The 27916-nt window shown below is 46.0% G+C and overlaps 1 protein-coding gene across 2 annotated transcripts in view; it reads right to left on the bottom strand.

The window, feature by feature from the left end:
* DNAAF5 (dynein axonemal assembly factor 5) overlaps positions 1–27916 on the bottom strand; it is a 241225-nt gene that overhangs the window by 71581 nt on the left and 141728 nt on the right. For both annotated transcript variants that reach the window (XM_063934513.1, XM_063934514.1), the window contains exons 8-9: positions 20589–20757; positions 10529–10676 (exon numbers count right to left, since the gene is read on the bottom strand). In XM_063934513.1, the coding sequence (XP_063790583.1) occupies positions 10529–10676; positions 20589–20757 (317 nt within the window). The remainder of the gene's footprint in view (positions 1–10528; positions 10677–20588; positions 20758–27916) is intronic.

Genomic DNA, 27916 nt, shown 5'->3' with positions numbered 1-27916 from the left:
GGAGCCAAACAATTCTGAATCATCCTGCAATAACAATGGTGGTGTGGGGTTTGTAAACTCAGGGCTGGTACAAAACATATTATATATATATATATATATATAATTTAATAGAGAGAACCAACTGAGCATCTCCCCAGTTGTTCATTGCTCCTTTTTCCCCTACATTCTGTCTCTTTCTAATTCAATAGAGTGACAGGACTGCTGTTTGTGGTCGGTGTGTGAACGTGTACTAGAAACATGGTTTCTAAAGCACCAACCAAAACCACAAAAAATTTACTAATTTATGTTCAAAATGTGAAAAAAAGAGCACAAGTGTTGGCAGCTCTGGGGTGTGCGACACATGTTTAGGACTGGACGCACAGACCAGGAGTAGTGGTCCATCTAGTTCTTGGGAAAATGCCTAAGCTGATTTGTCCAGAGAAATGATATAGTCTCGCAAGCAACATTTAGAATGGGCTACGGGATTTTCTAAAACCATGGAAGAACTCATGATTAGACTTACCCCTCCCACACAGGTAGAAAAACCTGTACGAAAATCATTAGAGAGACCCCTTCCTGTTCTGCAAGAAGAATCAGAGGGTCTTTTGGCAGATGACGGAGACAGGTAGTCGGGGGAGGAGGTATTTGAGATTTCCCCTACAGAGGAGGATTCAGAAGTTAAGGGGTTAGAATCCCTTATTGAAGCAGTCAAATAGGTCCTTATCTTCAAAGAGGATGAAGTCAAGGAACCTGAAGATTTCGACCTGTTTGAGTCTCAAAAGCAAAAAGAAAAAGAGAAAAGGACTGTATTTGTCGATGCACAGGAAGAAGGGTGACCTGATTATCACAATCTTCTGGAGAATTATTAAAATTTAACTTTTATTAGTGTCAAATTAAAATAGTGTGATGATAACTGACACACAAACTACGAGTATAGACGAAACATAAAGGTTAAAATCAAGACGTATACAACATATACCACAAGTGCAATGAAATAATAAGTGTGATTAAAGATTAAAATATGTGTCCGCGTGTCTGTTCTTATATCCAATTATATAATATTGCTCACAATATTTACTCAGTCTGATAATAGTTGTCAGCAATTGGTCTTCATATGTTCACATGACCATTTGTCAGTATTTATAATATCTGGAGTATCCCACTCCTATGTGTATAATTGTAGCTGACAATATGATTCCAATGGTGTCTATAATATTCACACTGTGTATATCTTATATTCTAGGCTTGGTGGTCTGTCTTATTCCCCACTTCAATATAGTGTTTTAATCACACTTAAATGGATCACACTCAGTCTGTACACTTATATATACTAATATGCAACTTTGTCAAGATGGAGTATCATTCATTACATATATATAGTTTGTTCAGTAGTGGATGCATCTTTCCTGAGCCTTCTAAAGAGCATTCATTGGGAATACAGATTGGGTTTTTCTGCCTAAAAATTAACACATTCAATATCCTGGTTGGTACTTATGTGTAGATTATTGTTGTAAACAGTATAAATAGGTTACAGTGTACCAATATCTCTATGTGGTTGTATTACGTGCGCTCTTGATTTTAATGAGACTCTCTGTAGTCATGTAAGATAATTAGATCAGGAGACATGCCATTCCTATAGTGAGAGTGAGTACTTTCCTCACACTTCAATATAGGTATTATAAATGTGCAGCAGTATACTGTGTTGCAGTACCCCTCTTAAAGGTGACACCTCCTATATTGACAGACTAAATGTATCTGAATTAGATAGGGATAGTTATGTCCCCCGTCAATTATAGAGGGCCAGCTGGTTATTAATAATAAATTAGGTAATGGTGGTTTATATTCCTACCACTCAAGGTGTATATATGTTGAATTAGCTAAGCTAATTGGTAATCAAAAAGTACGGGTTCTGAGATGTTTATTATAGTATCAATATACCTGCTGCATAAGTTAATACTGCAGCACTTTATCCATTGGCATTCATTGAGTTGTATCATAAGTGTTTCCACATGCCTATTGAATTATAAATGACCACACACTTATAATTAGAACCTTGCTAGCTTAATTGCTACCTCTGGAGACAAAGATGTACTTTATTATCTGTGCTGATAATTCTCAAACAGCATAGATTATAGGGTATGTTTCTTATAGTATTTATGTATCTGCCGGGTTCTGAGGTGTTTATTATAGTATCAATATACCTGCTGCTTAAGTTAATACTGCAGCACTTTATCCATTGGCATTCATTGAGTTGTATCATAAGTGTTTCCACATGCCTTTTAAATTATAAATGACCACACACTTATAATTAGAACCTTGCTAGCTTAATTGCTACCTCTGGAGACAAAGATGTGCTTTATTATCTGTGCTGATAATTCTCAAACAGCATAGATTATAGGGTATGTTTCTTATAGTATTTCTGTATCTGCTGCACAGATTGAAACTGTAACGTTTATTCTATTGGCATTAGTTAAATTGTATCATGCATATCTCCTCCTGACTAACAGGTGGCTTGGAGAATCAACTGTGAAACATTGTTGCGTTTCTATCTGTATAAGCCACAACACTGTCAATTACTGCTTTCTCACTGACATAGTTAGACTGACTGTGTCTGCTAGCCTAACACAATTTATCCGTCTACCTGCTATTTAGTGCTGTGGATACCATCGGAATCTAACTAATCACATAATCAGAACTAGTTATACATTAAATTGGTTTATGAGCAAGGACATAGACTGACACGCGGACACACGCTGCCCACACGCGTGTTCCGCCGTTACTCTGACAGCTTCGTCAGGGCTGAACTTTTAATAATTCTCCAGAAGATTGTGATAATCAGGTCACCCTTCTTCCTGTGCATCGACAAATACAGTCCTTTTCTCTTTTTCTTTTTGCTGACTAACCTTAGCTGTAGTCGATAGCACCCCCACAAATAATTGTGAATACTTGAATGCAATAGGGGTTATTTTGGAGCTGTATATAGTTCCAAATCTGATATAATACAATTGTGTGTGTGCAGATACAATCCCACTTTGCTGAGTCTCAAAAGCTACAGACTGCAGTATTCCCCATTCCTAAGACTTCAGGAACAGATGGGTGAAGAAATTTACCGTTAACCATCCCCTACCTAAAGGGGTCATGACAAAATGGGAGATCCCACCTAATGTGGATGCATCTTTAGCTAGATTGTTAAAGAAGATGATCTTACCTATACCAAATGTAACTACATGAAAGGATGCTTCGGACCACAAGATGGACACGGCAGTTAAGTCTATCTTTGTGTCAGCTGGAGCATCACACAGACCAACGCTGGTAAGTGCGTGGGTCAGTAAGGACGTGGTGGCTTGGGCTGGTCAAATAGTCGTTGCAGTGACAGAAGAGGGTAACAAAATAGAGATTTGTCGATTAGAGGAGCATATCTGTGAGTCAGCCTCTTATCTTTGCCAAGCAGCAAAAGATGCTACTAGGATAGCATCTCGTATTTCAGCTTCAGCAGTGTTGGTAAGGCGTTTTTTACGGCTCAGAGATTGGCAAGTGGATTCGGACTCTAAGAAGGCTGTAGAGGCCATTCCTTTTGTAGGGGATACTTTGTTTGGGCCAGAATTAGACAAATGGATCTCATAAGCCACGTCTGGAAAAAAATCACATTTCTTGCCTACTACATACCCTAGAACCACAGAGGCGGTCAGACAAAGTTATTCAGGACTGACCTTCACTTCACTTTGAGCTCAGTCCTTTCCTGCCAGAGGTAGAGGCTTTGGAGGACAATCTTGCAGAAACAGAGGAAGAGGGCGTCCCCAGTCAGCAAACCGAAAACAGGACTCTAAGCCCACGGAAAAATCTGTGGCATGACGGTCTCCCAGCCATCTTGGGTCTCCCAAGGTGGGTGCCCAGTTGACAAGTTTTCAGGAAATCTGGGCCGAAACCACTCCAGAGATCTGAGTCAACAATATTATATCCCAGAGCTACAAAACAGTTTCTCATATGTCCTCACAGTCAATACTTTACTACGGGTCTACCTCAGTGCCCTCAAAAGGCAAGGGCACTGAAATCAGCTATCCAAAAGGTTGATCCTATCAGAGGTCATAGTTTCGATACCGGTAGCACAAAGAGGAACTGGTTTTTATTCAAATCTTTTTGTGGTACCCAAACCAGATGGTTCGGTCAGACCCATTCTAAACCTAAAGGTGTTAAACCAGTTTTTTACATTTTACCGGTTCAAGATGGAATCGATACAGTCAGTTATAGCAGGTTTGGAACAAGAGGAGTTCATGGTGTCTATGGACATAAAGGACACGTACCTCCATGTTCCAATTTAGACACCACATTAAGCGTATCTGAGGTTTGCTTTGGAAAAGGAGCACTATCAATTCAGAGCGCTACCGCTCGGTCTGTCCTCGGCTCCAAGGATCTTTACAAAGATGATGGCGGTCATGGTAGCAAAATTACGATCTATGGGGGTAACAATAATAACGTACCTGGACGATCTTTTGATCCAAGGCCCCGTCTCTGGAGTGGTCGATCAGGGATGCAAGATTGACTCATCAGGTACTAACTCGACACGGCTGAATGGTCAACTATAAGAAATCCAAATAAATTCCATCCCAATGACTTCAGTTCTTGGGTCTTGTTCTGGACACGACTCAACTAAAGGTCTTTCTACCAGAGGACGAGATCCACAACATAAGGCACATGGTTCAACAGGTCTTGCAAATCAGATGGTCTCTCTACACCTTTGCATATGGCCCTATCCTGCAAGAGTCCTTTTCTGGTTTTCCATGAGGATAGAGAAGAACTTCGTACTAAGGCAGAGTTTCTACCCAAGGTGGTTTCGAGTTTTCACATCAACCAACCTATTGTGGTCCCGTCTTTTCAGATGTCTGATGGTGACAGCTCGCTGGATGTAGTCAGGGCACTAAGAGTTTATATACAGGCAACTAGTTCCCATAGACGGTCAGATGTTTTGTTTGTATTGTATACTGAGCCAAAGAGGTTGGCCGGCTACAAAACAAACCTTGTCAAGATGGATGAGACTCACAATTTGACAGGCTTATATCTCTAATGGTAAGAGAGTTCAGTTTCGTGCGCGTGCTCATACCACCAGGTCGGTAGGAGCTTCTTGGGCGGCTGCCAGAGGAGCTTCTACTGGACAACTTTGTAGAGGTGCAACATGGTCTTCGGCTCACACGTTCACTCGTTTTTACAAGTTTGACACTTTTGTGGCTAAAGATTCTAGTTTTGGCCGGTTGGTTCTCCAGGCTTCAGACAGCACTCCCGCCCGTGGGAGTATCTTTGGGACGTCCCCAGCTGTTCAGTATTCCAGTGTCCCCTAGTGGATGACCGAGAACAAAGGATTTTGGTACTTACCGATAAATCTATTTCTCTGAATCCACTCGGGGACACTGGACGCCCACCTCTGTGCTGTCTGCCTGTGTGTTCTTGTTAATTTGGTTCAATCTGGTTTGTTCTCGTCAGATAACAGTTTGATAGTTTTCAAATTAATGTTTTACGCCATGGCGTGTTTGGTTCCTTCCTGAATATTTATTTCATTAACCCTCTTCTCTCTGTACAATTTTGAAACTGGAGGGAGGGGGTCGTGATAGGGGAGGAGCAAGCTGTGCACTGCAATTGATTTACATATATTGTGCTATTGTGTCCGGTCTCCATTCTTCACACCCCAGCTGTTTAGTATTCCAGTGTCCCCAAGTGGATTCAGAGAAATAGATTTAGGGGTATATGCAATTGCGGCCGAATTGCCGGCAAAGTCGAAAAACGGGGCATTTTCGACAAAAAAAACATGTCTAATTGGATTCGACAATGCAATACAGTACTTTTCGACAAAAAAACGGCCGTTTCAGATTCGACTTTTTCAAATTCGACAGTTGTCAAATTCGACATGTCTGCACTGTTAAAAATGCAGCTTTTCGCCAAAAGTATATTCAATTGAAGAATGTCGATTCGACAACAGTGCTTTTCGATAGTAATTTCGTCAATTTCATTCCGCCTCACTTTGCTGGCGGAATCTAATAAAAAAAAATTAAAACATGTTTTTTTTGTGTTTTTTTTTATTGCTAATAGCATATCTATTTATATTAGAAGGGATTATGTACTTGGTTTGTCTATCAGGAGACACAAGTATTATTTATAGATTTTTTAAAATATTTTTTTTTTTTAACTGACTAAAAGAAAGAGAGCATGGTTTTCAGTGGGAAGGGATGGGAATGGGTTAAAATCACGGAAAAAAAAATGCGTGGTGTCCCCCCTCCTAAGCATAACCAGCCTTGGGCTCTTTGAGCCGGTCCTGATTGTAAAAATACGGGGGGAAAATGGACAGGGGATCCCCCGTATTTTTAGAACCAGCACCGTGCTCTGCGTCCGGTCCTGGTGCAAAAAATACGGGGGACAAAGCGCGTAGGGGTCCCCCGTATTTTTTGAACCAGCACCGGGCTCCACTAGCTGGAGAGATAATGCCACAGCCGGGGGACACTTTTATACCGGTCCCTGCGGCCGTGGCATTAAATACCCAACTAGTCACCCCTGGCCGGGGTACCCTGGAGGAGTGGGGACCCCTTAAATCAAGGGGTCCCCCCCCTCCAGCCACCCAAGGGCCAGGGGTGAAGCCCGAGGCTGTCCCCCCCCCCATCCATGGGCTGCGGATGGGGGGCTGATAGCCTTGTGTAAAATCAAAGAATATTGTTTTTTTGCAGAAGAACTACAAGTCCCAGCAAGCCTCCCCGCAAGCTGGTACTTGGAGAACCACAAGTACCAGCATGCGGTGGTAAAACGGGCCCGCTGGTACCTGTAGTTCTTCTGCAAAAAAATACCCAAATAAAAACTGGACACGCACACCGTGAAAGTAAAACTTTATTACATACATGCCGACATACACATACTTACCTATGTTCACACGCCGACTGTGTTCACGTCTCCAAGTCTGTAGACGTCTCCAAGAATCCGGGGTACCTGAAAATAAAATGATACTCTCCTAAATCCAGGAGATGCCGGGGATTAAAGAGGAGGAAGTTGCAAGTAAGATTGATTAAAACAAATTATTGACAGGTGCTGCAGAACAGTGCCCCCTGCCTTGCAGTGCCCTGTGTGACACGTGACACCCTAATTATGGGCCCTGGAGTACACTATATAATTCTTAGAATATGCATCTTAATTTGTCATACTAAATGTAAGATGTAAAAAATTCAAGATAAAGTACATAGTCTGGGTTACTCGTTTCTGGAACAAGCTATGTTGCAATGTAAGGGATGCAAATGCATTTATGTATTGTTTTGGCATTCACATGTTTACGGCTTTTGCATGTAGCCCACAAATGCTGGGCAGCTTTGTGTTTACACGGATATTTAAAATTCAGCTTGGACACAGTATTTACCAATTCCTATCGCTCAGAACATTTTAAATCCGCCCCATCTGCCCCAATATGGTTTTGCTAAGGTGCAAATCGCTCTTATTTTTATTTTGCTTTGTTCTTAACTGAATCAAATTCACAGTGAGTGCTGGGGGAGCAGCGGGGAGAGCAGGAACCCAGCGGCAGCGTCCACCCGGCTCCAGCAAGCGAGGTCCCGTTGCTGGAGCCGGGTGGACGCCGCCTTGAGCCTCCGCTGCTGTAGCCGCTGCTTCCCCGTCTCCTCCCTCCGTCCGCTGCTCTCCACGCTGCCGCAGACATCTCACCCCCGGCGCCGCTGACAGATCCCTCCTCACCCCCAGCGCTGCTGGCAGATCCCCCCTCACCCCTGGTGCTGCTGCTGTCAGCGCACCCACAGCCCTGACAGCAGCAGCAGGTCAGGAATCCGGGAACGGCCAAATCTGAAAGTCGGATTTGGCCGCTCTTTTGAATAGGGGTTGTCGGGTCCATTCCGACAACTGCATGTCGGAATGGACCAGATTCTTATTGAATATACCCCATAGTAAGTGTCCTCTATTCACACATTACATATGTTCTATTTCATGTAAAATCTTTTAATTGTGGAACTGTTACTGTAAGAAATGATCACTAAGTTTTATTAGGGGTCTGGTGTTGTCGGGAGTCTACAGGCATGTTGTTCTGCTGGTAGATGACAATCTTCCAGTAGAGAACTCTGTAGCACAAATTCAGTCAAAGTGACTTCGCACAAGCAGTATGTGATGCCTCATTTAAAAGAGGTGCTGCAGTACTGTAGTTCACCCTCAAAAAGACGACCAGTAGCTACAGGGCCACAACAAACGCAAACATACACGATGACATGTCATAAGCTAAATCTAATGGCCCCCATACATCAGCGACATACTGCCGAAATTTGCCAATGCCCCAACGGCCGGGTCGGGAACACAGGAATATTAAAGTCTAGTATGAAATTCCCACTCCCTAACACATCACAGTAGTGTCAATTCAACGAAGGTTCCTACAATGTGGCCTTCCAACTGGCTGACAAGACTGCCCATTTCACAGCAGGGATAGAAAGCAAATTCCAGAGCTGGAAAGGAGGTCCTCTCTGTGTATTTATCTTTTTATGCACAGTATGTATGCATATTAGGCATAAATGCCTGATCTGTAACTGTGTATCTAGGTTTCCTACTTCTCAGGCTGCAGGAATATGAACAGACTGGATAATTCCCTACCGGTGTGTGCCTGAATCTCAGCATCTGAATAGCACAGAGCACGGTGAAGCTATAACCACAGCCAGAGGAATAGGATACACCCAGTGTGACATTACCAGAGCGTCTAGTTACCAAAACCCCTTTGACACCGCACAAAGCGCAATATCGACACGGTATATTGCCGGGTCGACGCAGGTCACTGTGCAGTGTGAAAGGGGTCAGTCCTGAATTCTCAGGTCATCTGACCCGGTATTTCAACCCGGGTATAAAGAAGGGTTATTTCGAGGTTATTACCAGGCCAAGTGCAGTGTGACTGGATTGCCGGGTCGATGCAACCCGGAACTGGTTCACAGTATAGGCAGAGGTAGAGTGGAGAAGATTGCATCTCCCAGCACCGCCTCCATCAACACCCCCCGAAGGTAACCCGACCCGGCATAATGCTGTGTCGGGAAGCCAGTGTGAAAGGGTCCAAAGCTGGGTCGCACCCGAGAAGGACCAGTTTCCAAATTCCGGATGCGACCTGGCATTGCAATCTGAAAGCGGTATTCGTTATGCCTCTTTTCCACTAAAAACCTGGGTCCAACCCGGGTAACTGAACACGTGTTTTAAACAGTGTCACCCATTCACCCCACAGGCTGGACCTGGTATAGTGGCAGGTCTTCCCTCTGCTGGTGCTTGGAGATGACAAAATCTCCAAGCTCCAGTGAGCTGTCTCTGTATAGGCTTTTAAATGGGATCCAGGATGGATGACCCGGGTCACCCATTTACACTGCAGACTTACCCAGATCCTTCCCGAGTCAGATTCCTGGGTCACTATTTTTAGGAGACCCTTTCTTACGGAGTCACGATTACTGTATTTGCACTTTAACATATACTGAAGACAAGGCAGACATCTGACTATATACTATATAGAGATTCTGGCGTTGTCACCTGACCGCCTGGATGCCAAATGTTTCCCGATAGAGAACATCCAAACTAAAAAACAAACTGCACAAACTAGAAAGATTCACACTTATGCCGCTTTTCCCGTAATATGTTAGACCTACCGATATTGGATACAAGGGTTCGCTTTGTGGGGAGAACAGTTTTCCACGCACGACAAACTTCCTTCCTGTAGTCATTTTGCAGAAATTAGACTTTAAAATGGCTGTTAAGAGGATAATAGTCTCAACTTTGGATGCTAACGCAATGTACAGTACCGCTAAACCTAAAATATAAGTGGATTTATATTTGATATATAAACATATTATATATAAACATTCACCAGAACGTAAGGTCTTTGATTTAAAGTTGTGATGGGAAAGATATTATTCCTATGCACAGCAGGCTTACCAGTAATCCCATACAAAGACAACAGCTTACATTTATCTGCATAATAAAAGCAATACAGTTTATATTCTGTTTTGATGTGGTAAAATCTAGGAACAATATGGTATCTTGGCTGTCGGGATCCCGGCAGTCAGGAGACCGACACCGGGATCCCGATAGCCAGAATACCGGCGATGAGCGCAGCATGTCCCCCCCGTGGGCTCGCTGCACTTACCACTCTTCGTGCCCAGTTGTGACCGGATGGTGGCGTGGACCACCACCTGAGTGGGGATTTACCAGGTGTCAGGATTCCGGCGTCAGTCTCCTGACAGCCGGGATCCAGACAACCGGCAAATTGAATGCCTCCCACCTATCTTTCTATATTTTTACATATAGTCTTCGTATGGGAGCATATAGATTTGTAAATGATGCGAGAGGCGTTCTCATTACATTGACCTGATTAGATTAGTGGCATACTTGTGAATTGTTTTCCTTAGTAACTCAATTAAGTAACATTTCTGTGTAGGACTAGACAGAACAATACGCCTTTCAAGCATTCCTGTCTGCAATATTGTATGATGAGTGCCCAAAAGCCTATGAATGAGCGCTTATTGTTTTATACTGTGAAGGAAGTGACTGAATCTCTACAAACCCTTTAGAGTTGACGGTTTCGTTGGCTTTTAGCAGAAGTTTGGACAGCATGGTGAAGAGTTTCAAGCGCATCTCTGGCTCTTTGGTTGGCTGAAGACAGGTCTTTAAAACCGGAAATAAGAGATCAAGATGCTCTCCAACGACAGGGCCTGAAAAACACATCATGTAAATAAAACAGTATTTTACTCCATGCTGTAAACGGGATATAGTTATGTGGCCGGTAGTTAGGAGACCACTGATCACAATACTGGCCGCTACATCCTACCCCCTCACAATCCCTACAGTCGAATAACAGGGACTATTCCCACTCGTGGGTGTCCACGACACCCATAGAGTGGGAATAGAACCTGTGGCGAACGCAGCTCAACAACGAGCCTGCAAGGTGCTTTGTTGCTCTCACTCCCCTCCTTCCCACCAGCCAGCTCAATGACAGGATCCTGGCATCGTAATTGGGGACACCGCCGCTCACGCAATACCAACTGTTGTAAACATAACATATATCTAATTTACAAGTAGCATCTAACGTATATCATTACATCTCTATATCAAGGTTTCCCAACTTAGTTGCTGCTAATTGCTTTTTCCGAGACAGATAGGGTTCTTTCAGTAGCAAACCAGAAAAAAAATATACAGTATATGCCTATTATGTCAGCATTACTTAGGGCAAAGTGACAAAATCAGTATTTCATGGCAGTTTTCCTATGTACTCATATGCCCTTTTTTTCCAGGGGTGTAATTATAGGGCCATTGCAACTTTACAGTCCCCACCCCCAGTGTTACATCACATCAGCACACAAGTGTTTATGATGGGCGTAAGGGTAGATATAATGGGGTGTAAACACTCTGCATGACATTTACACTATTGTGTAAGTGTGCGACAGCCATGACAAGTGTGTCAATGTCACTCAAGATGGGTTAACACCATTTAGGTGGCAGGGACTTTTCAAAAAAATCCATTTTACATCAAATGTTCTTATTCATATTATCCCCTTTTTTGTATGGGGAAGGGGGAAATGTGACCAGTTTGTCCTGCCCCTTAATGTTACATCACTTCAAATAGCTCTATAGTTCTCCTAACAATCCCAATAAACTTCTGTTGCTGTGGAGAGGTGAGCGGGATACAGATTGCGTCTCTCCTAGCCAGGGTCAGACTAGCCCAAAGGGGAACAGTGGAAACCCCCAGTGGGCCCCATTCCCTATGTGCCCTCTCCTTCTCTAGGGATCACGTTCCAGACTTGATCCAGGAGCACTTGAATTATGCATTATACATATGTTACATTATACTTCACAAGAATATGGTTTATTATATATTTACCATTGGGCACACAACATGTACTCTGTATTGGTTAGCCAAACCTTTGTGATGGCTGGCCACGCCCCACTGGAGCCTGGCCATACCCTTAATCATGGGCCTCTGCAACAGCATCCCCCCGGTGGGCCATTCATGCCCCAGACTGACACTGCTCCTAGCCTAAATAAGGCCAGCCCCTCTTGAGAGAAGTCTGTGAATCTGCACGAGGAACCAGCGCCGATACGGAGTCCTGTGATTTACTGATCTTGTGACAGGGAAACACTTTTAAGTGAACACAGGCATGACAGCCATTCTGTGGCCTAGTCCAATAATCAACCTATCAATTCACTATGAAAAATAGGATTTTGGTACCTACCGGTAAATCCTTTTCTCGTAGTCCGTAGAGGATGCTGGGGTCCACATTAGTACCATGGGGTATAGACAGGTCCACTGGCCGTTGGCACTTTAAGAGTTTAAGAGTGTGGGCTGGCTCCTCCCTCTATGCCCCTCCTACCAGACTCAGTCTAGAAACTGTGCCCGAGATGACGACATACTTCGAGACTTAACACAGATAGTGGTGAGTTTCATTAAAAGGATTTACCGTTAGGTACCAAAATCCTATTTTCTCTTACATCCTAGAGGATGCGGAGGTCCACATTAGTACCATGGGGATGTACCAAAGCTCTCAGAACGGGAGGGAGAGCGCAGAGGCTCCTGCAGAACTGATTGACTGAACTTCAGATCATCAGAGGCCAAAGTATCGAACTTGTAGAACCTTGCAAACGTGTTCGATCCAGACCAAGTTGCAGCTCGGCAAAGTTGCAATGCCGAGACACCCCGGGCAGCCACCCAGGAAGACCCCACCTTACGAGTAGAGTGGGCCTTAACAGATTTTGGACACGGCAGTCCTGCCGTAGAACAAGCGTGCTGGATAGTGAACCTAATCCAGAGAGAAATAGTCTGCTTAGAAGCAGGACACCCAATTTTCTTGGGATCATATAGGACAAACAGAGTCTCTAAATTCCTGTGACGAGAAGTTCTCTTCACATATATCTTCAGAGCCATCACGATATCCAAGGACTTTGAAGTAATTGAGGAGTCAGTAGCCACTGACACCACAATAGGTTGGTTGATATGAAATGCCGACACAACCTTTGGAAGGAACTGCTGATGAGTCCGGAGCTCCGCTCTATCCTCATGGAAGATCAAATAAGGACTTTTACATGATAAAGCTCCCAGCTCAGAGACACGCCTAGCAGAAGCTAAGGCCAACAAGGTGACCGCCTTCCATGTAAGAAATTTGAGCTCGACCTCCTGTAGAGGCTCAAACCAATCTGACTGGAGAAACTGCAACACCAAGTTAAGGTCCCAAGGCGGCTACAAAGGGAGGTTGGATATGCAGAACTCCCTTCAAAAAGGTCTGAACCTCAGGGAGGGCAGCCAATTGTTTCTGAAAGAAAATGGATAGGGCTGAAATCTGGACCTTCACAGATCCCAATCTCAGTCCCATATCTACTCCTGCCTGCAGGAAGAGGAGGAAACGTCCCAGTTGAAATTCCACCACAGGAAATTTCTTGGACTTACACCAAGAAACATATTTCTTCCAAATACGATGATAAATGTTTCGACGTTACCCCTTTCCTAGCCTGTATGAGGGTAGGAATAACTTTCTTTGGAATACCTTTCCGAGCAAGAATCAGGTGCTCAACCTCCATGCCATCAAACGTAGCCGCTGTAAGTCTTGATAGGCGAATGCCCCCTGCTGCAGCAGGTCCTCCCGAAGAGGAAGAGGTCTTTGCTCTTCTTACAGTAAATTCAGAAGGTCCGTGTACCAAGCCCTTCATGCCCAGTCTCTGGCAATGAGAATCGTTTGAACCCTTGTTCTCCTTATGAGCTTTAGGATTATTGGGATCAGTGGGAGAGGTGGAAACACGTACACTGACTGGAACACCCACGGAGACACCAGGGCGTCCACTGCCACTGCCTGTGGGTCCCTCGACCTGAAACAATAACGCCGAAGCTTCTTGTTGAGATGAGAGGCCATCATGTCTAGTTGGGGTAGTCCCCAAAGATCTGTTACCTCCTTGAACACCTCCGGATGGAGGCCCCACTATACCGGATGGAGATCGTATCTGCTGAGGAAGTCTGCTTCCCAGTTGTCTACTCCCGGAATGAAGATGGCTGACAGCGCCAGCGCATGCTTTTCCGTCCAGAGGAGTATTCTTGTGACCTCTGACATTGCCGCTCTGCTCTTCGTTCCGCCCTGTAGGTTTATGTAAGCCACTGTTGTTACATTGTCCGACTGCACTTGAATGGCCCGGTTTCTTAGAAGAGGGGCTGCCTGAAGAAGACCGTTTTAGACGGCTCTTAGTTCCAGAATGTTGATGGGCAGGCCGGTTTCCAGGCTTGACCACCGTCCTTGGAAGGTCACCCCTTGTGTGACAGCCCCGGAGGCTCGCATCCGTTGTTAGCAGGACCCAGTTCTGAATCCCGAACCTGCGGCCTTCCAGGAGTTGAGGCAATTGGAGCCACCAGAGGAGAGAAATCCTTGCCCTTGGCGACAGAAATTCTCTGATGCATGTGGAGGTGAGATCCCGACCACTTGTCCAGAAGGTCCAGTTGGAAGGTCCGAGCATGAAACCTCCCGTACTGGAGAGCCTCGTAAGAGGCCACCATCTTTCCCAATAGACGAATGCATTGATGTACCGACACCCAGGGTGGCTTCAAGACATCCCGGACCATGGATTGGATCACCAATGCCTTGTCCCGCGGAAGAAACACTCGCTGCACTTCCGTATCCAGGATCATTCCCAGAAATGACAATCTCCGAGTTGGTTCCAAATGCGACTTCGGAAAATTCAGAATCCACCCGTGACTCTGAAGCAGCCGCGTTGTGAGAACAATGGACTGCAGCAGCTTTTCCCTGAACGATGCCTTTATCAGGAGATCGTCCAGATGAGGAATGATGTTCACACCCTGCTTGCGGAGGAGTATCACCATTTCTGCCATCACCTTGGTAAACACCCTTGGTACTGTTGAGAGGCCGAATGGCAGGGCCTGGAACTGAAAAGGACAGTCCAGCAATGCGAAGCCTGATGAGGCAGCCAGATCGGAATGTGAAGGTACGCATCCTTGATATCCAGTGATACCAGGAATTCCCCCTCTTCCAGACCTGATATCACCGCCCTGAGAGACTCCATCTCGAACTTGAACTCCTTTAGAAAGGGGTTCAATGATTTTAGGTTCAGAATGGGCCTGACCGAACCATCCGGTTTCGGTACCACGAAAAGGTTAGAATAGTAACCTTTCGTCAGCATGTGCGGTGGTACCAGCACAATGACCTCGGCCTCCACCAGCCTTTGGACAGCATCCTGAAGCACAGTGCCGTTCTCCAACAGAGTTGGTAAGCCAGACCTGAAATAACGGTGAGGAGGGAGACTTTGAAATTCCAGCCTGTATCCCTGAGACACAATATCTATTACCCAGGGATCCAGGCCGGACGATACCCAATCATGACTGAACTGTCTGAGTCTCGCTCCCACAGGCCCCACCTGGGGCCTTCCCGTCCACCGTTATGCGGAGGACTTTGGAGTACCTGAAGTAGGCTTTTGTTTTTGGGAACCTGCGGCGGCAGGCTTCTTGGATTTAACCTTACCTCCACTGAAGAAGGTATTGGATGACTTGGCCTTTCTGGGCTTGTTGGGCCGAAAGGACTGCTGCGTAGCTGAGGAGAAGGATCTCTTCGGAGCAGGTGCTGCTGAGGGAAGATACGGAGACTTACCCGCTGTAGCGGTAGATATCCACGCGTCTAGGGCTTCCACAAAGAGAGCCTGGCCTGTATAGGGCAGCGACTCCACGCTCCTCCTGGATCCTGAATCGGCCGACCACTGGCGGAGCCACAGTCCCCGACGAGCTGAAACAGACATGGAAGAAATTCCAGCAGCCACGGAACCCAGGACTTTCATGGATTCAACCATAAAACCTGCAGAATCATGAATGTTGCGCAAGTACAATGCAACGTCATCCCTATCCATTGTATCCAAATCCTCAATTATGGTAGCCAACCACTTCACTATTGCCTTTGCAATCCATGCACTAGCAATAGTGGGACGTAATATGGTCCCTGAAGCAGTGTACACTGATTTCAGAGTATTGTCAATTTTCCTATCTACCCGCTCCTTTAAGGCGGTAGATCCCGGCACCGGTAAAACCACCTTCTTGGAGAGTCTGGATACAGATGCGTCAACAATTGGCGGGTTTTCCCACTTTTTCCTATCCTCCTCAGGGAAAGGAAAAGCTACCAGAATCCTCTTAGGAATCTGAAACTTCTTTTCAGGATTCACCTAGGCCTTTTCAAATATAGCATTCAGCTCTTTTGACGCAGGGAAGGTTAGCGAGGATTTCTTGTTTTCAGTGAAGAAAGCCTCCTCAACCTGCTCAGGTGTGGTATCATTAACATTTAACACATCCCTGATAGCCTCAACCAACAACTGTACCCCCCTTGCAAGAGATGCAAACATCCCCATCACCATCTGTAGTATCAGAATCGGTATCCGTGTCATCGTGTGTTACCTGCACAAGCACACGTTTGTGGGGAAATATAGTGGGGTGACCCGAGGTACCAGACAAGGGCCATACAGCCATAGAGGACTGCAATACCTGTGTTGCAGACTCATTATTGGTAACCCTGTCAGATATCTGAGAAATCCAAGTCTTGATTGATAACCTGATTACATGGAATGGGATCATCCTGTGAGGATAAATCCTCCGCAGCATATGACATAGTATTGCTGGACAGTGCTGCTGGTGACCACCACACACACCCACAGGATGGGGTAAGACAGAGTCCCCCCCCCCCTCCCCCAAGAATGGCAAGAGAGAGAGACAGAGATTGGAGCCAACTCACACTAGCGCTTAACACAAGGAGAAAACCCCTTATCAGCGCTGACTTGTGCTCCTTAATAGGACACAGAGTCAAACAATCAGCCTCCCCTCCCTTCTACAACCCCCTGGTACCGTATTACAGTAAACTGGAGCTGCTGTGGAAGGAGCAGGATCTTCCTTCAGCTACAGCATGCAGGAAAATGGCGCTGGAACGCTGCAGGGTCCGCTCTGATGAGAAGCTCCGCCCCCTTCATGGCACTGTCTTCCAGCTCTTCTGAATTTGAAACTGGCCTGAGGATTTGTGCTGGCTGGGACCCCGGGGAGCCTGACAGGCTTGCTGACCAGTGTGAGGGGTAAGCGCTGGCCCAGGGTGCCCCTCACAGCACCGCACAGTGTGCCTCTGGTACCATCCAGGAGCGCGGTCAATCCATCCCCTGTTGCCGCCAACTTCACACCGGCCCCCCGGTTGTCAGGGGGGTCAGTGACCAACTCACCACTTGCTTCAGCTCTTTAAGGGGTCGGCGGCATGCAGCTAGGGTGAGCGGTTTCCCTGCGGCGGAGACCGATCAGCCCCTCTGGAACTCAGCGTCCAGTCAGCGGAGTCAGTGGCTCAGACCCCGCAGGGTGGACACTGCCCCCCCCCCCCCCCCCCCCCCCCCTTAGTCCCACGCTGCAGGGAGACTGTTGCCAGTAGCCTCCCTGTAAAATAAAAAAACTCTAAACTAAACTTCATTAGGAAAGCTCAGGAGAGCTCCCCTGGCTGTGACCGGCTCCTCCGGGCACATTTTCTAAACTGAATCTGGTAGGAGGGGCATAGAGGGAGGAGCCAGCCCACACTCTCAAACTCTTAAAGTGCCAATGGCTCCTGGTGGACCCGTCCATACCCCATGGTACTAATGTGGACCCCAGCATCCTCTAGGACGTAAGAGAAATGTAAATGGATAGTGACCTTACCGATGCATGAGACACAAACTACCTCCCACCTCAGTTATACCACTAACCACAAGTGAATTATTCATCTGTATTGCATTCCTGAATATTGGTTCAGTCCTCCATAAGCAACGTTGATCGCAAAACAGATTTTGGGTTTAATTAACATAAAAATACACTCAGATTAGAGACATTTAGCCTTTACCAACACATGAACATATAGGATGGGAAGGATGAGAAGTCAAACTTTATTTCCTTAAAAGATAAAAAAAAACTAAGAACAAGGAGCTGAATTACTCTGACACACTTCAATTACTGAAAAGAATCATCTTCTGTCCTTAGGGAAACAATTACCACATAGCACAGCAGGGAGACAGGTATCTGCCCCCTTGGCCAAGCATTCCTGAGACACCATGTACAGAATAGGATATGAGAATATGATATTACTAATGTAAAGGACTACATCATCTCCACCAATGAGGAGGCTACAATCTAACATCTGCTGATTGGTGACATCTTTAAGGTGAGGTGGACAATAAGCACACAGCTGGGTGCGGGGGATTCAACTACATAACATAACAACATAGAAACATTCATGTAATAGGTGGAAGGGGTAATAAGCTTGAGAGAAGATAATAATATATATATTAACATTTTTTTTATATTATATTATTATATTATAATATTATATACACAGGTTGAGTATCCCATATCCAAATATTCCGAAATACGGAATATTCCGAATTACGGAACTTTTTTCGTGAGAGTGAGATAGTGAAACCTTTGTTTTCTGAAGCTCAATGTCCACAAACTTTGTTTAATACACAAAGTCATTAAAAATATTGTATTAAATGACCTTCAGGCTGTGTGTACAAGGTGTATATGAAACATAAATGAATTGTGTGAATGTACACACACTTTGTTTAATGCACAAAGTTATTAAAAATATTGGCTAAAATGACCTTCAGGCTGTGTGTATAAGGTGTATATGTAACATAAATGCATTCTGTGCTTAGATTTAGGTCCCATCACCATGATATCTCATTATGGTATGCAACTATTCCAAAATACGAAAAAATCCGATATCCAAAATTCTTCCGGTCCCAAGCGTGTATATATATATATATATATATATATATATATATATATATATATATATATACATACATACATACATACATACATACACACACACACACATACATACATACTAGCTGAATACCCGCGCTATGGGATGAGGATGGTAAAATAGAATTGTAGTTGATCTCCAGCCAATGTAAATTAACGAACTGGTAAATAGGCATATCTTGCTTCCCTGGCGCACTTTGTGTAGTCGCCGGACCCCTTTTTGTTCCCCCAAGGGACCCTGCTCTTCCCACTATACAACTCTCAGCATGTGGCTTCCTGCTGCCTCCATTCCCCTCCTCACATCATGTCACTATCACATGCAGTCCTGTCATCACTGACATATCATGAATGTCCTGATATTTGTTTCCAGATTGTAAGTCATATGCGTACCAAGTTTGGTGTAAATTGTGCCAGGCATTCCAGAGTTATGCTGTCTGCTGAAATACTCTGTGCTGCTGCCTCACCCCTAGGGGTGCTAGGGGTGCTTTACCCCCAAAATAGATGGCGCCCGACGGAGCAATTCAAGTGTTGCTCCATTCGGGCTCGCACAGCCGCCAGCGCTGACATTACTGTTACATAATTTTGTCATTTTGATGGGCTGGTAACTACTGTATTTATATTTAGTTTTAAAGTAGTAGTGCACACCAGGAAAGTCTTAAGCAGATTAATAAGCAGTCCTGATCGACAAAATACACCAACCCTCACATATGCCTATTACGGGATCCGTTCTTTAGGTCGACTGTAAGTAGGTTGACAGGGTTTCTAGGTCGACAGGGTCTTTATGTCGACAAGTCAAAAGGTCGACATGAGTTTTTCACTCCCCCCCACTTTTTCATACTTTACGATCCACGTGGACTACAATTGGGAATGGTAACCTGTGCCCGAAGCATGGCGAGCCATGCGTGGGGACACAGGGCACTAATCTGGGTTCCCAGTCACTGTACGGAGAAAACGACACAAAACCCCCCATCAAAAACTCATGTCGACCTTTTGTCTTGTCAACCTAAAGACCCGGTCGCCCTACTTACTATCGACCAATAGTGGTCGACCCAAACACTATCGACCTTACATACCACACCCGCCTATTACTTATCACTGTAATATAAAGTCTTTGTTCTGTATTACTGTCAAATAACAAATTTAATTGTATTTTATATGCCTACTTAGAGAGCAATTAATCATTCAGGGTTATATGCAGTGTCTGTAAATTGTTATTAAATCTGCTTACAGAGTTTTACATGGACTAGAGTGCCACTTCTTTCTGTCCTGTGATTCAATTACTTTGTCTACTTCAGAATACCTCCTGTCAATCTTATTCATGTGTGATAATCACACACAATATAATGTATTAGGAGCTGCCCTAAAGGGAGTGGGTGGCAACGAAACAATTGTAAATGCAGTACATGTCATGGACAGGGATGAGGTTAGCACCCCGCCAGTCGAGATGTCAGTGGTCATGTGACCGACACCGGAATCCAGACACCAATCGGAATTCGGCGCCGGAACCCCAATATACCGAAGGTAAGTATCAGGGTGACTTATGGTAGGATGCAGGGAAGGGGTAAGATAATTATCCCATCCCCTGTCAGCATGCTAATTGTTGAGATGGCAGTGTCTGTCATGTAACCGCCTACATCCCTAACATCGGTAAATTGTATCGCACCCAATGGACGGTGTGGCAAACCAGATACAGTGGCTACACAGTTGTTCCCAGTATATATAGAGGAATAGCATTACACTATGTATCTGCACAATTCACAGTCAAGTGTCTCTACAAATGTAAATCCAGTTATAAACCTGGAGCAGAAAGTTATTCCGGGATCCTTACCAGACTCGGAGATGAGGACCTCAAACTGTGCTCGCTCCATGGAATAGCTGGTCCATTGATCATGACCTGCAGATGCCCACTGCATCAGCTGCTGCATGTGATGCCTGTACAGACCTTGAGGGGTGCCCACACCTTGTACATCTGCCAGTGACTGCATGACGCCTTGAACCTGCACAGAAAGATACACAGCAGCCTGTAAGAGTAGCGGCATGCTGCGGCCTGCTCACTGCTAGTCTAATGGGCCCTACTCACTGGCCGACCCGCCGCCGAGCTGCCCGACGGCGGATACGGCCGCCGAGCGACCCGGCGGCGGGGGGGGCAGTGATGGGGGGAGTGAAGTTTCTTCACTCCCCCCGTCACGCGGCTGCATTGAAGTGCAGGCAAATATGGACGAGATCGTCCAAATTGGCCTGCATGCACAGCCGACGGGAGACCAGCGATGAACGAGCGCGGGGCCGCGCATCGTTCATCGCTGGAGTCTCCACACTGAAAGATATGAACGAGTTCTCGTTCATTTATGAACGAGATCGTTCATATCTTTCAAAAAATCGGCCAGTGTGTAGGGCCTATAACAGGAAGCCAGCATTTATACGGTCTATGTGCATACAAAAGTAGAATAGAACTACAGGGTTCTGCTGGCTGGCAGAGGTGGGGTGTAGAAAGGAACACCAAGGTGCACTGTACACTATGGGGAGTAAATAAAGATGCACATAATGATTGGACATGATAGGACTATTCCGGGAGAGAACTCGAAAACAGATACCTTTACAAATACAGAAACTAATCTGAAAATGGGGTAATAAAGGGTGTTTTGGTACTCGCAGCAAAGTGTGCGTTCCTGCAAGCTGTGAGGACAGATTCAGCTGGAGAACATTACATTGCTGACACTGCGTCTGCTTTTCAATGGTCCGACAAGCAGAGATTCATGTACTGATGCCGACAGATTTATTAAGTCTTCAGAATAATGATTGCAAAATACATATTTGATATAATAGTTGCATACTGGAGGTTTATGTTCCCTATATAAAAATGGCACAAGTAGCACAATGAGTATTTTTAAAGCTACAAATGTGTCCATGTTAAGTCATCACAACTACAGAAGTGGAACTGATAAACATTGTGTCCAGAGGCTAAAAGGTGGAACATCTACAGCAACCAGACATTGGGCACAAATGAAGACTCTGACATTTGGATTAATGTATGGCAGTTATGTGAGGCTATGCCTAGACAATGCTGTCTGGACCATGATGTTCGTTTGTCATAAAGTGAATTAATCTGCTGCTCCCTTCTTGGTAAAGAGCTTCTCTGCAACTTGCTGAGCTAGAGAGCGATGGTGTTGTCTGCGCAGTAGAGGCCTGAACAGTTATTAAAGAGAGACTACCAGACAGTAAGCCAGGGCTAGGCCGCCTGCGACTCTTCAGCTGTCTCAGCATGCTTTCGCAGCTATTGCTTGTAGTTCTAAAAATAAGAATTTACTTACCGATAATTCTATTTCTCGGAGTCCGTAGTGGATGCTGGGGTTCCTGAAAGGACCATGGGGAATAGCGGCTCCGCAGGAGACAGGGCACAAAAAGTAAAGCTTTAGGATCAGGTGGTGTGCACTGGCTCCTCCCCCTATGACCCTCCTCCAAGCCTCAGTTAGGATACTGTGCCCGGACGAGCGTACACAATAAGGAAGGATTTTGAATCCCGGGTAAGACTCATACCAGCCACACCAATCACACTGTACAACCTGTGATCTGAACCCAGTTAACAGTATGATAACAGCGGAGCCTCTGAAAAGATGGCTCACAACAATAATAACCCGATTTTTGTAACTATGTACAAGTAATGCAGATAATCCGCACTTGGGATGGGCGCCCAGCATCCACTACGGACTCCGAGAAATAGAATTATCGGTAAGTAAATTCTTATTTTCTCTATCGTCCTAGTGGATGCTGGGGTTCCTGAAAGGACCATGGGGATTATACCAAAGCTCCCAAACGGGCGGGAGAGTGCGGATGACTCTGCAGCACCGAATGAGAGAACTCCAGGTCCTCCTTAGCCAGGGTATCAAATTTGTAGGATTTTACAAACGTGTTTGCCCCTGACTAAATAGCCGCTCGGCAAAGTTGTAAAGCCGAGACCCCTCGGGCAGCCGCCCAAGATGAGCCCACCTTCCTTGTGGAATGGGCATTTACATATTTTGGCTGTGGCAGGCCTGCCACAGAATGTGCAAGCTGAATTGTATTACACATCCAACTAGCAATAGTCTGCTTAGAAGCAAGAGCACCCAGTTTGTTGGGTGCATACAGGATAACAGCAAGTCAGTTTTCCTGACTCCAGCCGTCCTGGAACCTATACTTTCAGGGCCCTGACAACATCCAGCAACTTGGAGTCCTCCAAGTCCCTAGTAGGCGCAAGGCACCACAATAAGCTGGTTCAGGTGAAACACTGACACCACCTTAGGGAGAGAACTGGGGACGAGTCCGCAGCTCTGCCCTGTCCGAATGGACAAATAGATATGGGCTTTTTTGAGAAAAAAACCACCAATTTGACACTCGCCTGGCCCAGGCCAGAGCCAAGAGCATGGTCACTTTTCATGTGAGATGCTTCAAATCCACAGATTTGACTGGTTTTAAACCAATGTGATTTGAGGAATCCCAGAACTACGTTGAGATCCCACAGTGCCACTGGAGGCACAAAAGGGGGTTGTATATGCAATACTCCCTTGACAAACTTCTGGACTTCAGGAACTGAAGCCAATTCTTTCTGGAAGAAAATCGACAGGGCCGAAATTTGAACCTTAATGGGCCCCAATTTGAGGCCCATAGACACTCCTGTTTGCAGGAAATGCAGGAATCGACCGAGTTGAAATTTCTTCGTGGGGCCTTCCTGGCCTCACACCACGCAACATATTTTCGCCACATGTGGTGATAATGTTGTGCGGTCACCTCCTTCCTGGCTTTGACCAGGGTAGGAATGACCTCTTCCGGAATGCCTTTTTCCCTTAGGATCCGGCGTGCCACCGCCATGCCGTCAAACGCAGCTGCGGTAAGTCTTGGAACAGACATGGTACTTGCTGAAGCAAGTCCCTTCTTAGCGGCAGAGGCCATAAGTCCTCTGTGAGCATCTCTTGAAGTTCCGGGTACCAAGTCCTTCTTGGCCAATCCGGAGCCATGAGTATAGTTCTTACTCCTCTACGTCTTATAATTTTCAGTACCTTAGGTATGAGAAGCAGAGGAGGGAACACATACACCGACTGGTACACCCACGGTGTTACCAGAACGTCCACAGCTATTGCCTGAGGGTCTCTTGACCTGGCGCAATACCTGTCCCGTTTTTTGTTCAGACGGGACGCCATCATGTCCACCTTTGGTATTTCCCAACGGTTCACAATCATGTGGAAAAACTTCCCGATGAAGTTTCCACTCTCCCGGGTGGAGGTCGTGCCTGCTGAGGAAGTCTGCTTCCCAGTTTCCACTCCCGGAATGAAACACTGCTGACAGTGCTATCCCATGATTTTCCGCCCAGCGAAAAGTCCTTGCAGTTTTTGCCATTGCCCTCCTGCTTCTTGTGCCGCCCTGTCTGTTTACGTGGGCGACTGCCGTGATGTTTTTCCCACTGGATCAATACCGGCTGACCTTGAAGCAGAGGTCTTGCTAAGCTTAGAGCATTATAAATTTACCCTTAGCTCCAGTATATTTATGTGGAGAAAAGTCTCCAGACTTGATCACACTCCCTGGAAATTTTTTCCTTGTGTGACTGCTCCCCAGCCTCTCGGGCTGGCCTCCGTGGTCACCAGCATCCAATCCTGAATGCCGAATCTGCGGCCCTCTAGAAGATGAGCACTCTGTAACCACCACAGGAGAGACACCCTTGTCCTTGGATATAGGGTTATCCGCTGATGCATCTGAAGATGCGATCCGGACCATTTGTCCAGCAGATCCCACTGAAAAGTTCTTGCGTGAAATCTGCCGAATGGAATTGCTTCGTAGGAAGCCACCATTTTTACTAGGACCCTTGTGCAATGATGCACTGACACTTTTCCTGGTTTTAGGAGGTTCTTGACTAGCTCGGATAACTCCCTGGCTTTCTCTTCCGGGAGAAACACCTTTTTCTGGACTGTGTCCAGAATCATCCCTAGGCACAGCAGACGTGTCGTCAGGATCAGCTGCGATTTTGGAATATTTAGAATCCATCCGTGCTGTTGTAGCAGTATCCGAGATAGTGCTACTCCGACCTCCAACTGTTCCCTGGACTTTGCCCTTATCAGGAGATCGTCCAAGTAAGGGGTAATTAAGACGCCTTTTCTTCGAAGAAGAATCATCATTTCGGCCATTACCTTGGTAAAGACCCGGGGTGCCGTGGACAATCCAAACGGCAGCGTCTGAAACTGACAGTGACAGTTCTATACCACGAACCTGAGGTACCCTTAGTGAGAAGGGCAAATTTGGGACATGGAGGTAAGCATCCCTGATGTCCCGGGACACTATATAGTCCCCTTCATCCTGGTTCGTTATCACTGCTCTGAGTGACTCCATCTTGATTTGAACCTTTGTAAGTGTTCAAATTTTTTTAGATTTAGAATAGGTCTCACCTAGCCTTCTGGCTTCAGTACCACAATATAGTGTGGAATAATACCCCTTTCCTTGTTGTAGGAGGGGTAATTTGATTATCACCTGCTGGGAATACAGCTTGTGAATTTTTTCCCATACTGCCTCCTTGTCGGAGGGATACCTTGGTAAAGCAGACTTCAGGAGCCTGCGAGGGGGAAACGTTTCGACATTCCAATCTGTACCCCTGGGATACTACTTGTAGGATCCAGGGGTCCTGTACGGTCCCAGCGTCATGCTGAGAGCTTGGCAGAAGCGGTGGAAGGCTTCTGTTCCTGGGAATGGGCTGCCTGCTGCAGTCTTCTTCCCTTTCCTCTATCCCTGGGCAAATATGACTCTTATAGGGACGAAAGGACTGAGGCTGAAAAGACGGTGTCTTTTTCTGCAGAGATGTGACTTAGGGTAAAAACGGTGGATTTTCCAGCAGTTGCCGTGGCCACCAGGTCCGATGGACCGACCCCAAATAACTCCTCTTCCTTTATACGGCAATACACCTTTGTGCCGTTTGGAATCTGCATCACCTGACCACTGTCGTGTCCATAACATCTTCTGGCAGATATGGACATCGCATTTACTCTTGATGCCAGAGTGCAAATATCCCTCTGTGCATCTCGCATATATAGAAATGCATCCTTTAAATGCTCTATAGTCAATAAAATACTGTCCCTGTCAAGGGTATCAATATTTTTAGTCAGGGAATCCGACCAAGCCACCCCAGCTCTGCACATCCAGGCTGAGGCGATCGCTGGTCGCAGTATAACACCAGTATGTGTGTATATACTTTTATATGATATTTTCCAGCCTCCTGTCAGCTGGCTCCTTGAGGACGGCCCTATCTATAGACGGTACCGCCACTTGTTTTGATAAGCGTGTGAGCGCCTTATCCACCCTAAGGGGTGTTTCCCAACGCGCCCTAACTTCTGGCGGGAAAGGGTATACCGCCAATAATTTTCTATCGGGGGGAACCCACGCATCATCACACACTTCATTTAATTTATGTGATTCAGGAAAAACTACAGGTAGTTTTTTCACATCCCACATAATACCCTCTTTTGTGGTACTTGTAGTATCAGAAATATGTAACACCTCCTTCATTGCCCTTAACGTGTGGCCCTAATAAGGAATACGTTTGTTTATTCACCGTCGACACTGGATTCAGTGTCCGTGTCTGTGTCTGTGTCGACCGACTAAGGTAAACGGGCGTTTTAAAACCCCTGACGGTGTTTTTGAGACGTCTGGACCGGTACTAATTGTTTGTCGGCCGTCTCATGTCGTCAACCGACCTTGCAGCGTGTTGACATTATCACGTAATTCCCTAAATAAGCCATCCATTCCGGTGTCGACTCCCTAGAGAGTGACATCACCATTACAGGCAATTGCTCCGCCTCCTCACCAACATCGTCCTCATACATGTCGACACACACGTACCGACACACAGCACACACACAGGGAATGCTCTGATAGAGGACAGGACCCACTAGCCCTTTGGAGAGACAGAGGGAGAGTTTGCCAGCACACACCAAAAAACGCTATAATTATATAGGGACAACCTTATATAAGTGTTTTCCCTTATAGCATCTTTTTATATATTTCTAACGCCAAATTAGTGCCCCCCCTCTCTGTTTTAACCCTGTTTCTGTAGTGCAGTGCAGGGGAGAGCCTGGGAGCCTTCCCTCCAGCCTTTCTGTGAGGGAAAATGGCGCTGTGTGCTGAGGAGATAGGCCCCGCCCCTTTTTCGGCGGGCTCGTCTCCCGCTCTTCAACGGATTCTGGCAGGGGTTAAATATCTCCATATAGCCCCCGGAGGCTATATGTGAGGTATTTTTTGCCAAAAAATAGGTTTACATTGCCTCCCAGGGCGCCCCCCTCCCAGCGCCCTGCACCCTCAGTGACTGCCGTATGAAGTGTGCTGAGAGCAATGGCGCACAGCTGCAGTGCTGTGCGCTACCTTAAGAAGACTGAGGAGTCTTCTGCCGCCGATTCTGGACCTTCTTCTCTTTTCAGCATCTGCAAGGGGGCCGGCGGCGAGGCTCCGGTGACCATCCAGGCTGTACCTGTGATCGTCCCTCTGGAGCTAATGTCCAGTAGCCAAAGAAGCCAATCCATCCTGCACGCAGGTGAGTTCACTTCTTCTCCCCTAAGTCCCTCGTTGCAGTGATCCTGTTGCCAGCAGGACTCACTGTAAAATAAAAAACCTAAGCTAAACTTTTCTAAGCAGCTCTTTAGGAGAGCCACCTAGATTGCACCCTTCTCGGCCGGGCACAAAAATCTAACTGAGGCTTGGAGGAGGGTCATAGGGGGAGGAGCCAGTGCACACCACCTGATCCTAAAGCTTTACTTTTTGTGCCCTGTCTCCTGCGGAGCCGCTATTCCCCATGGTCCTTTCAGGAACCCCAGCATCCACTAGGACGATAGAGAAATACCTACAGAACCACTGGTTGCCTAAATCGGATAGAATTAAAGCTAAAAAAAAAACCCCAAAAAACCCCACAACATGTTAAGTTCACGGTTTTGTTGCTCCATTAGCTGTGTGTGTGTGTGTGTGTGTGTGTGTTTGCAAATGCCTCGTAGAGCAGTCAACTTTCATGTGGTCAGATCTCATCCAAATGCTCTGCCGTAGACTCACAATCACCATTAGGGATAATATCTGTACAGATTACTTGGAGCCCGGAGAATTGGCAGGGAAAGTAGATCAAAAGCGGAAAATGACAGAGTACATATACTGCTGCATGCG

Source organism: Pseudophryne corroboree, chromosome 7 (genome assembly GCF_028390025.1).
Source record: "Pseudophryne corroboree isolate aPseCor3 chromosome 7, aPseCor3.hap2, whole genome shotgun sequence".
NCBI classification, from domain to species: domain Eukaryota; kingdom Metazoa; phylum Chordata; class Amphibia; order Anura; family Myobatrachidae; genus Pseudophryne; species Pseudophryne corroboree.
This window is presented reverse-complemented; position numbering and strand designations above follow the sequence as displayed.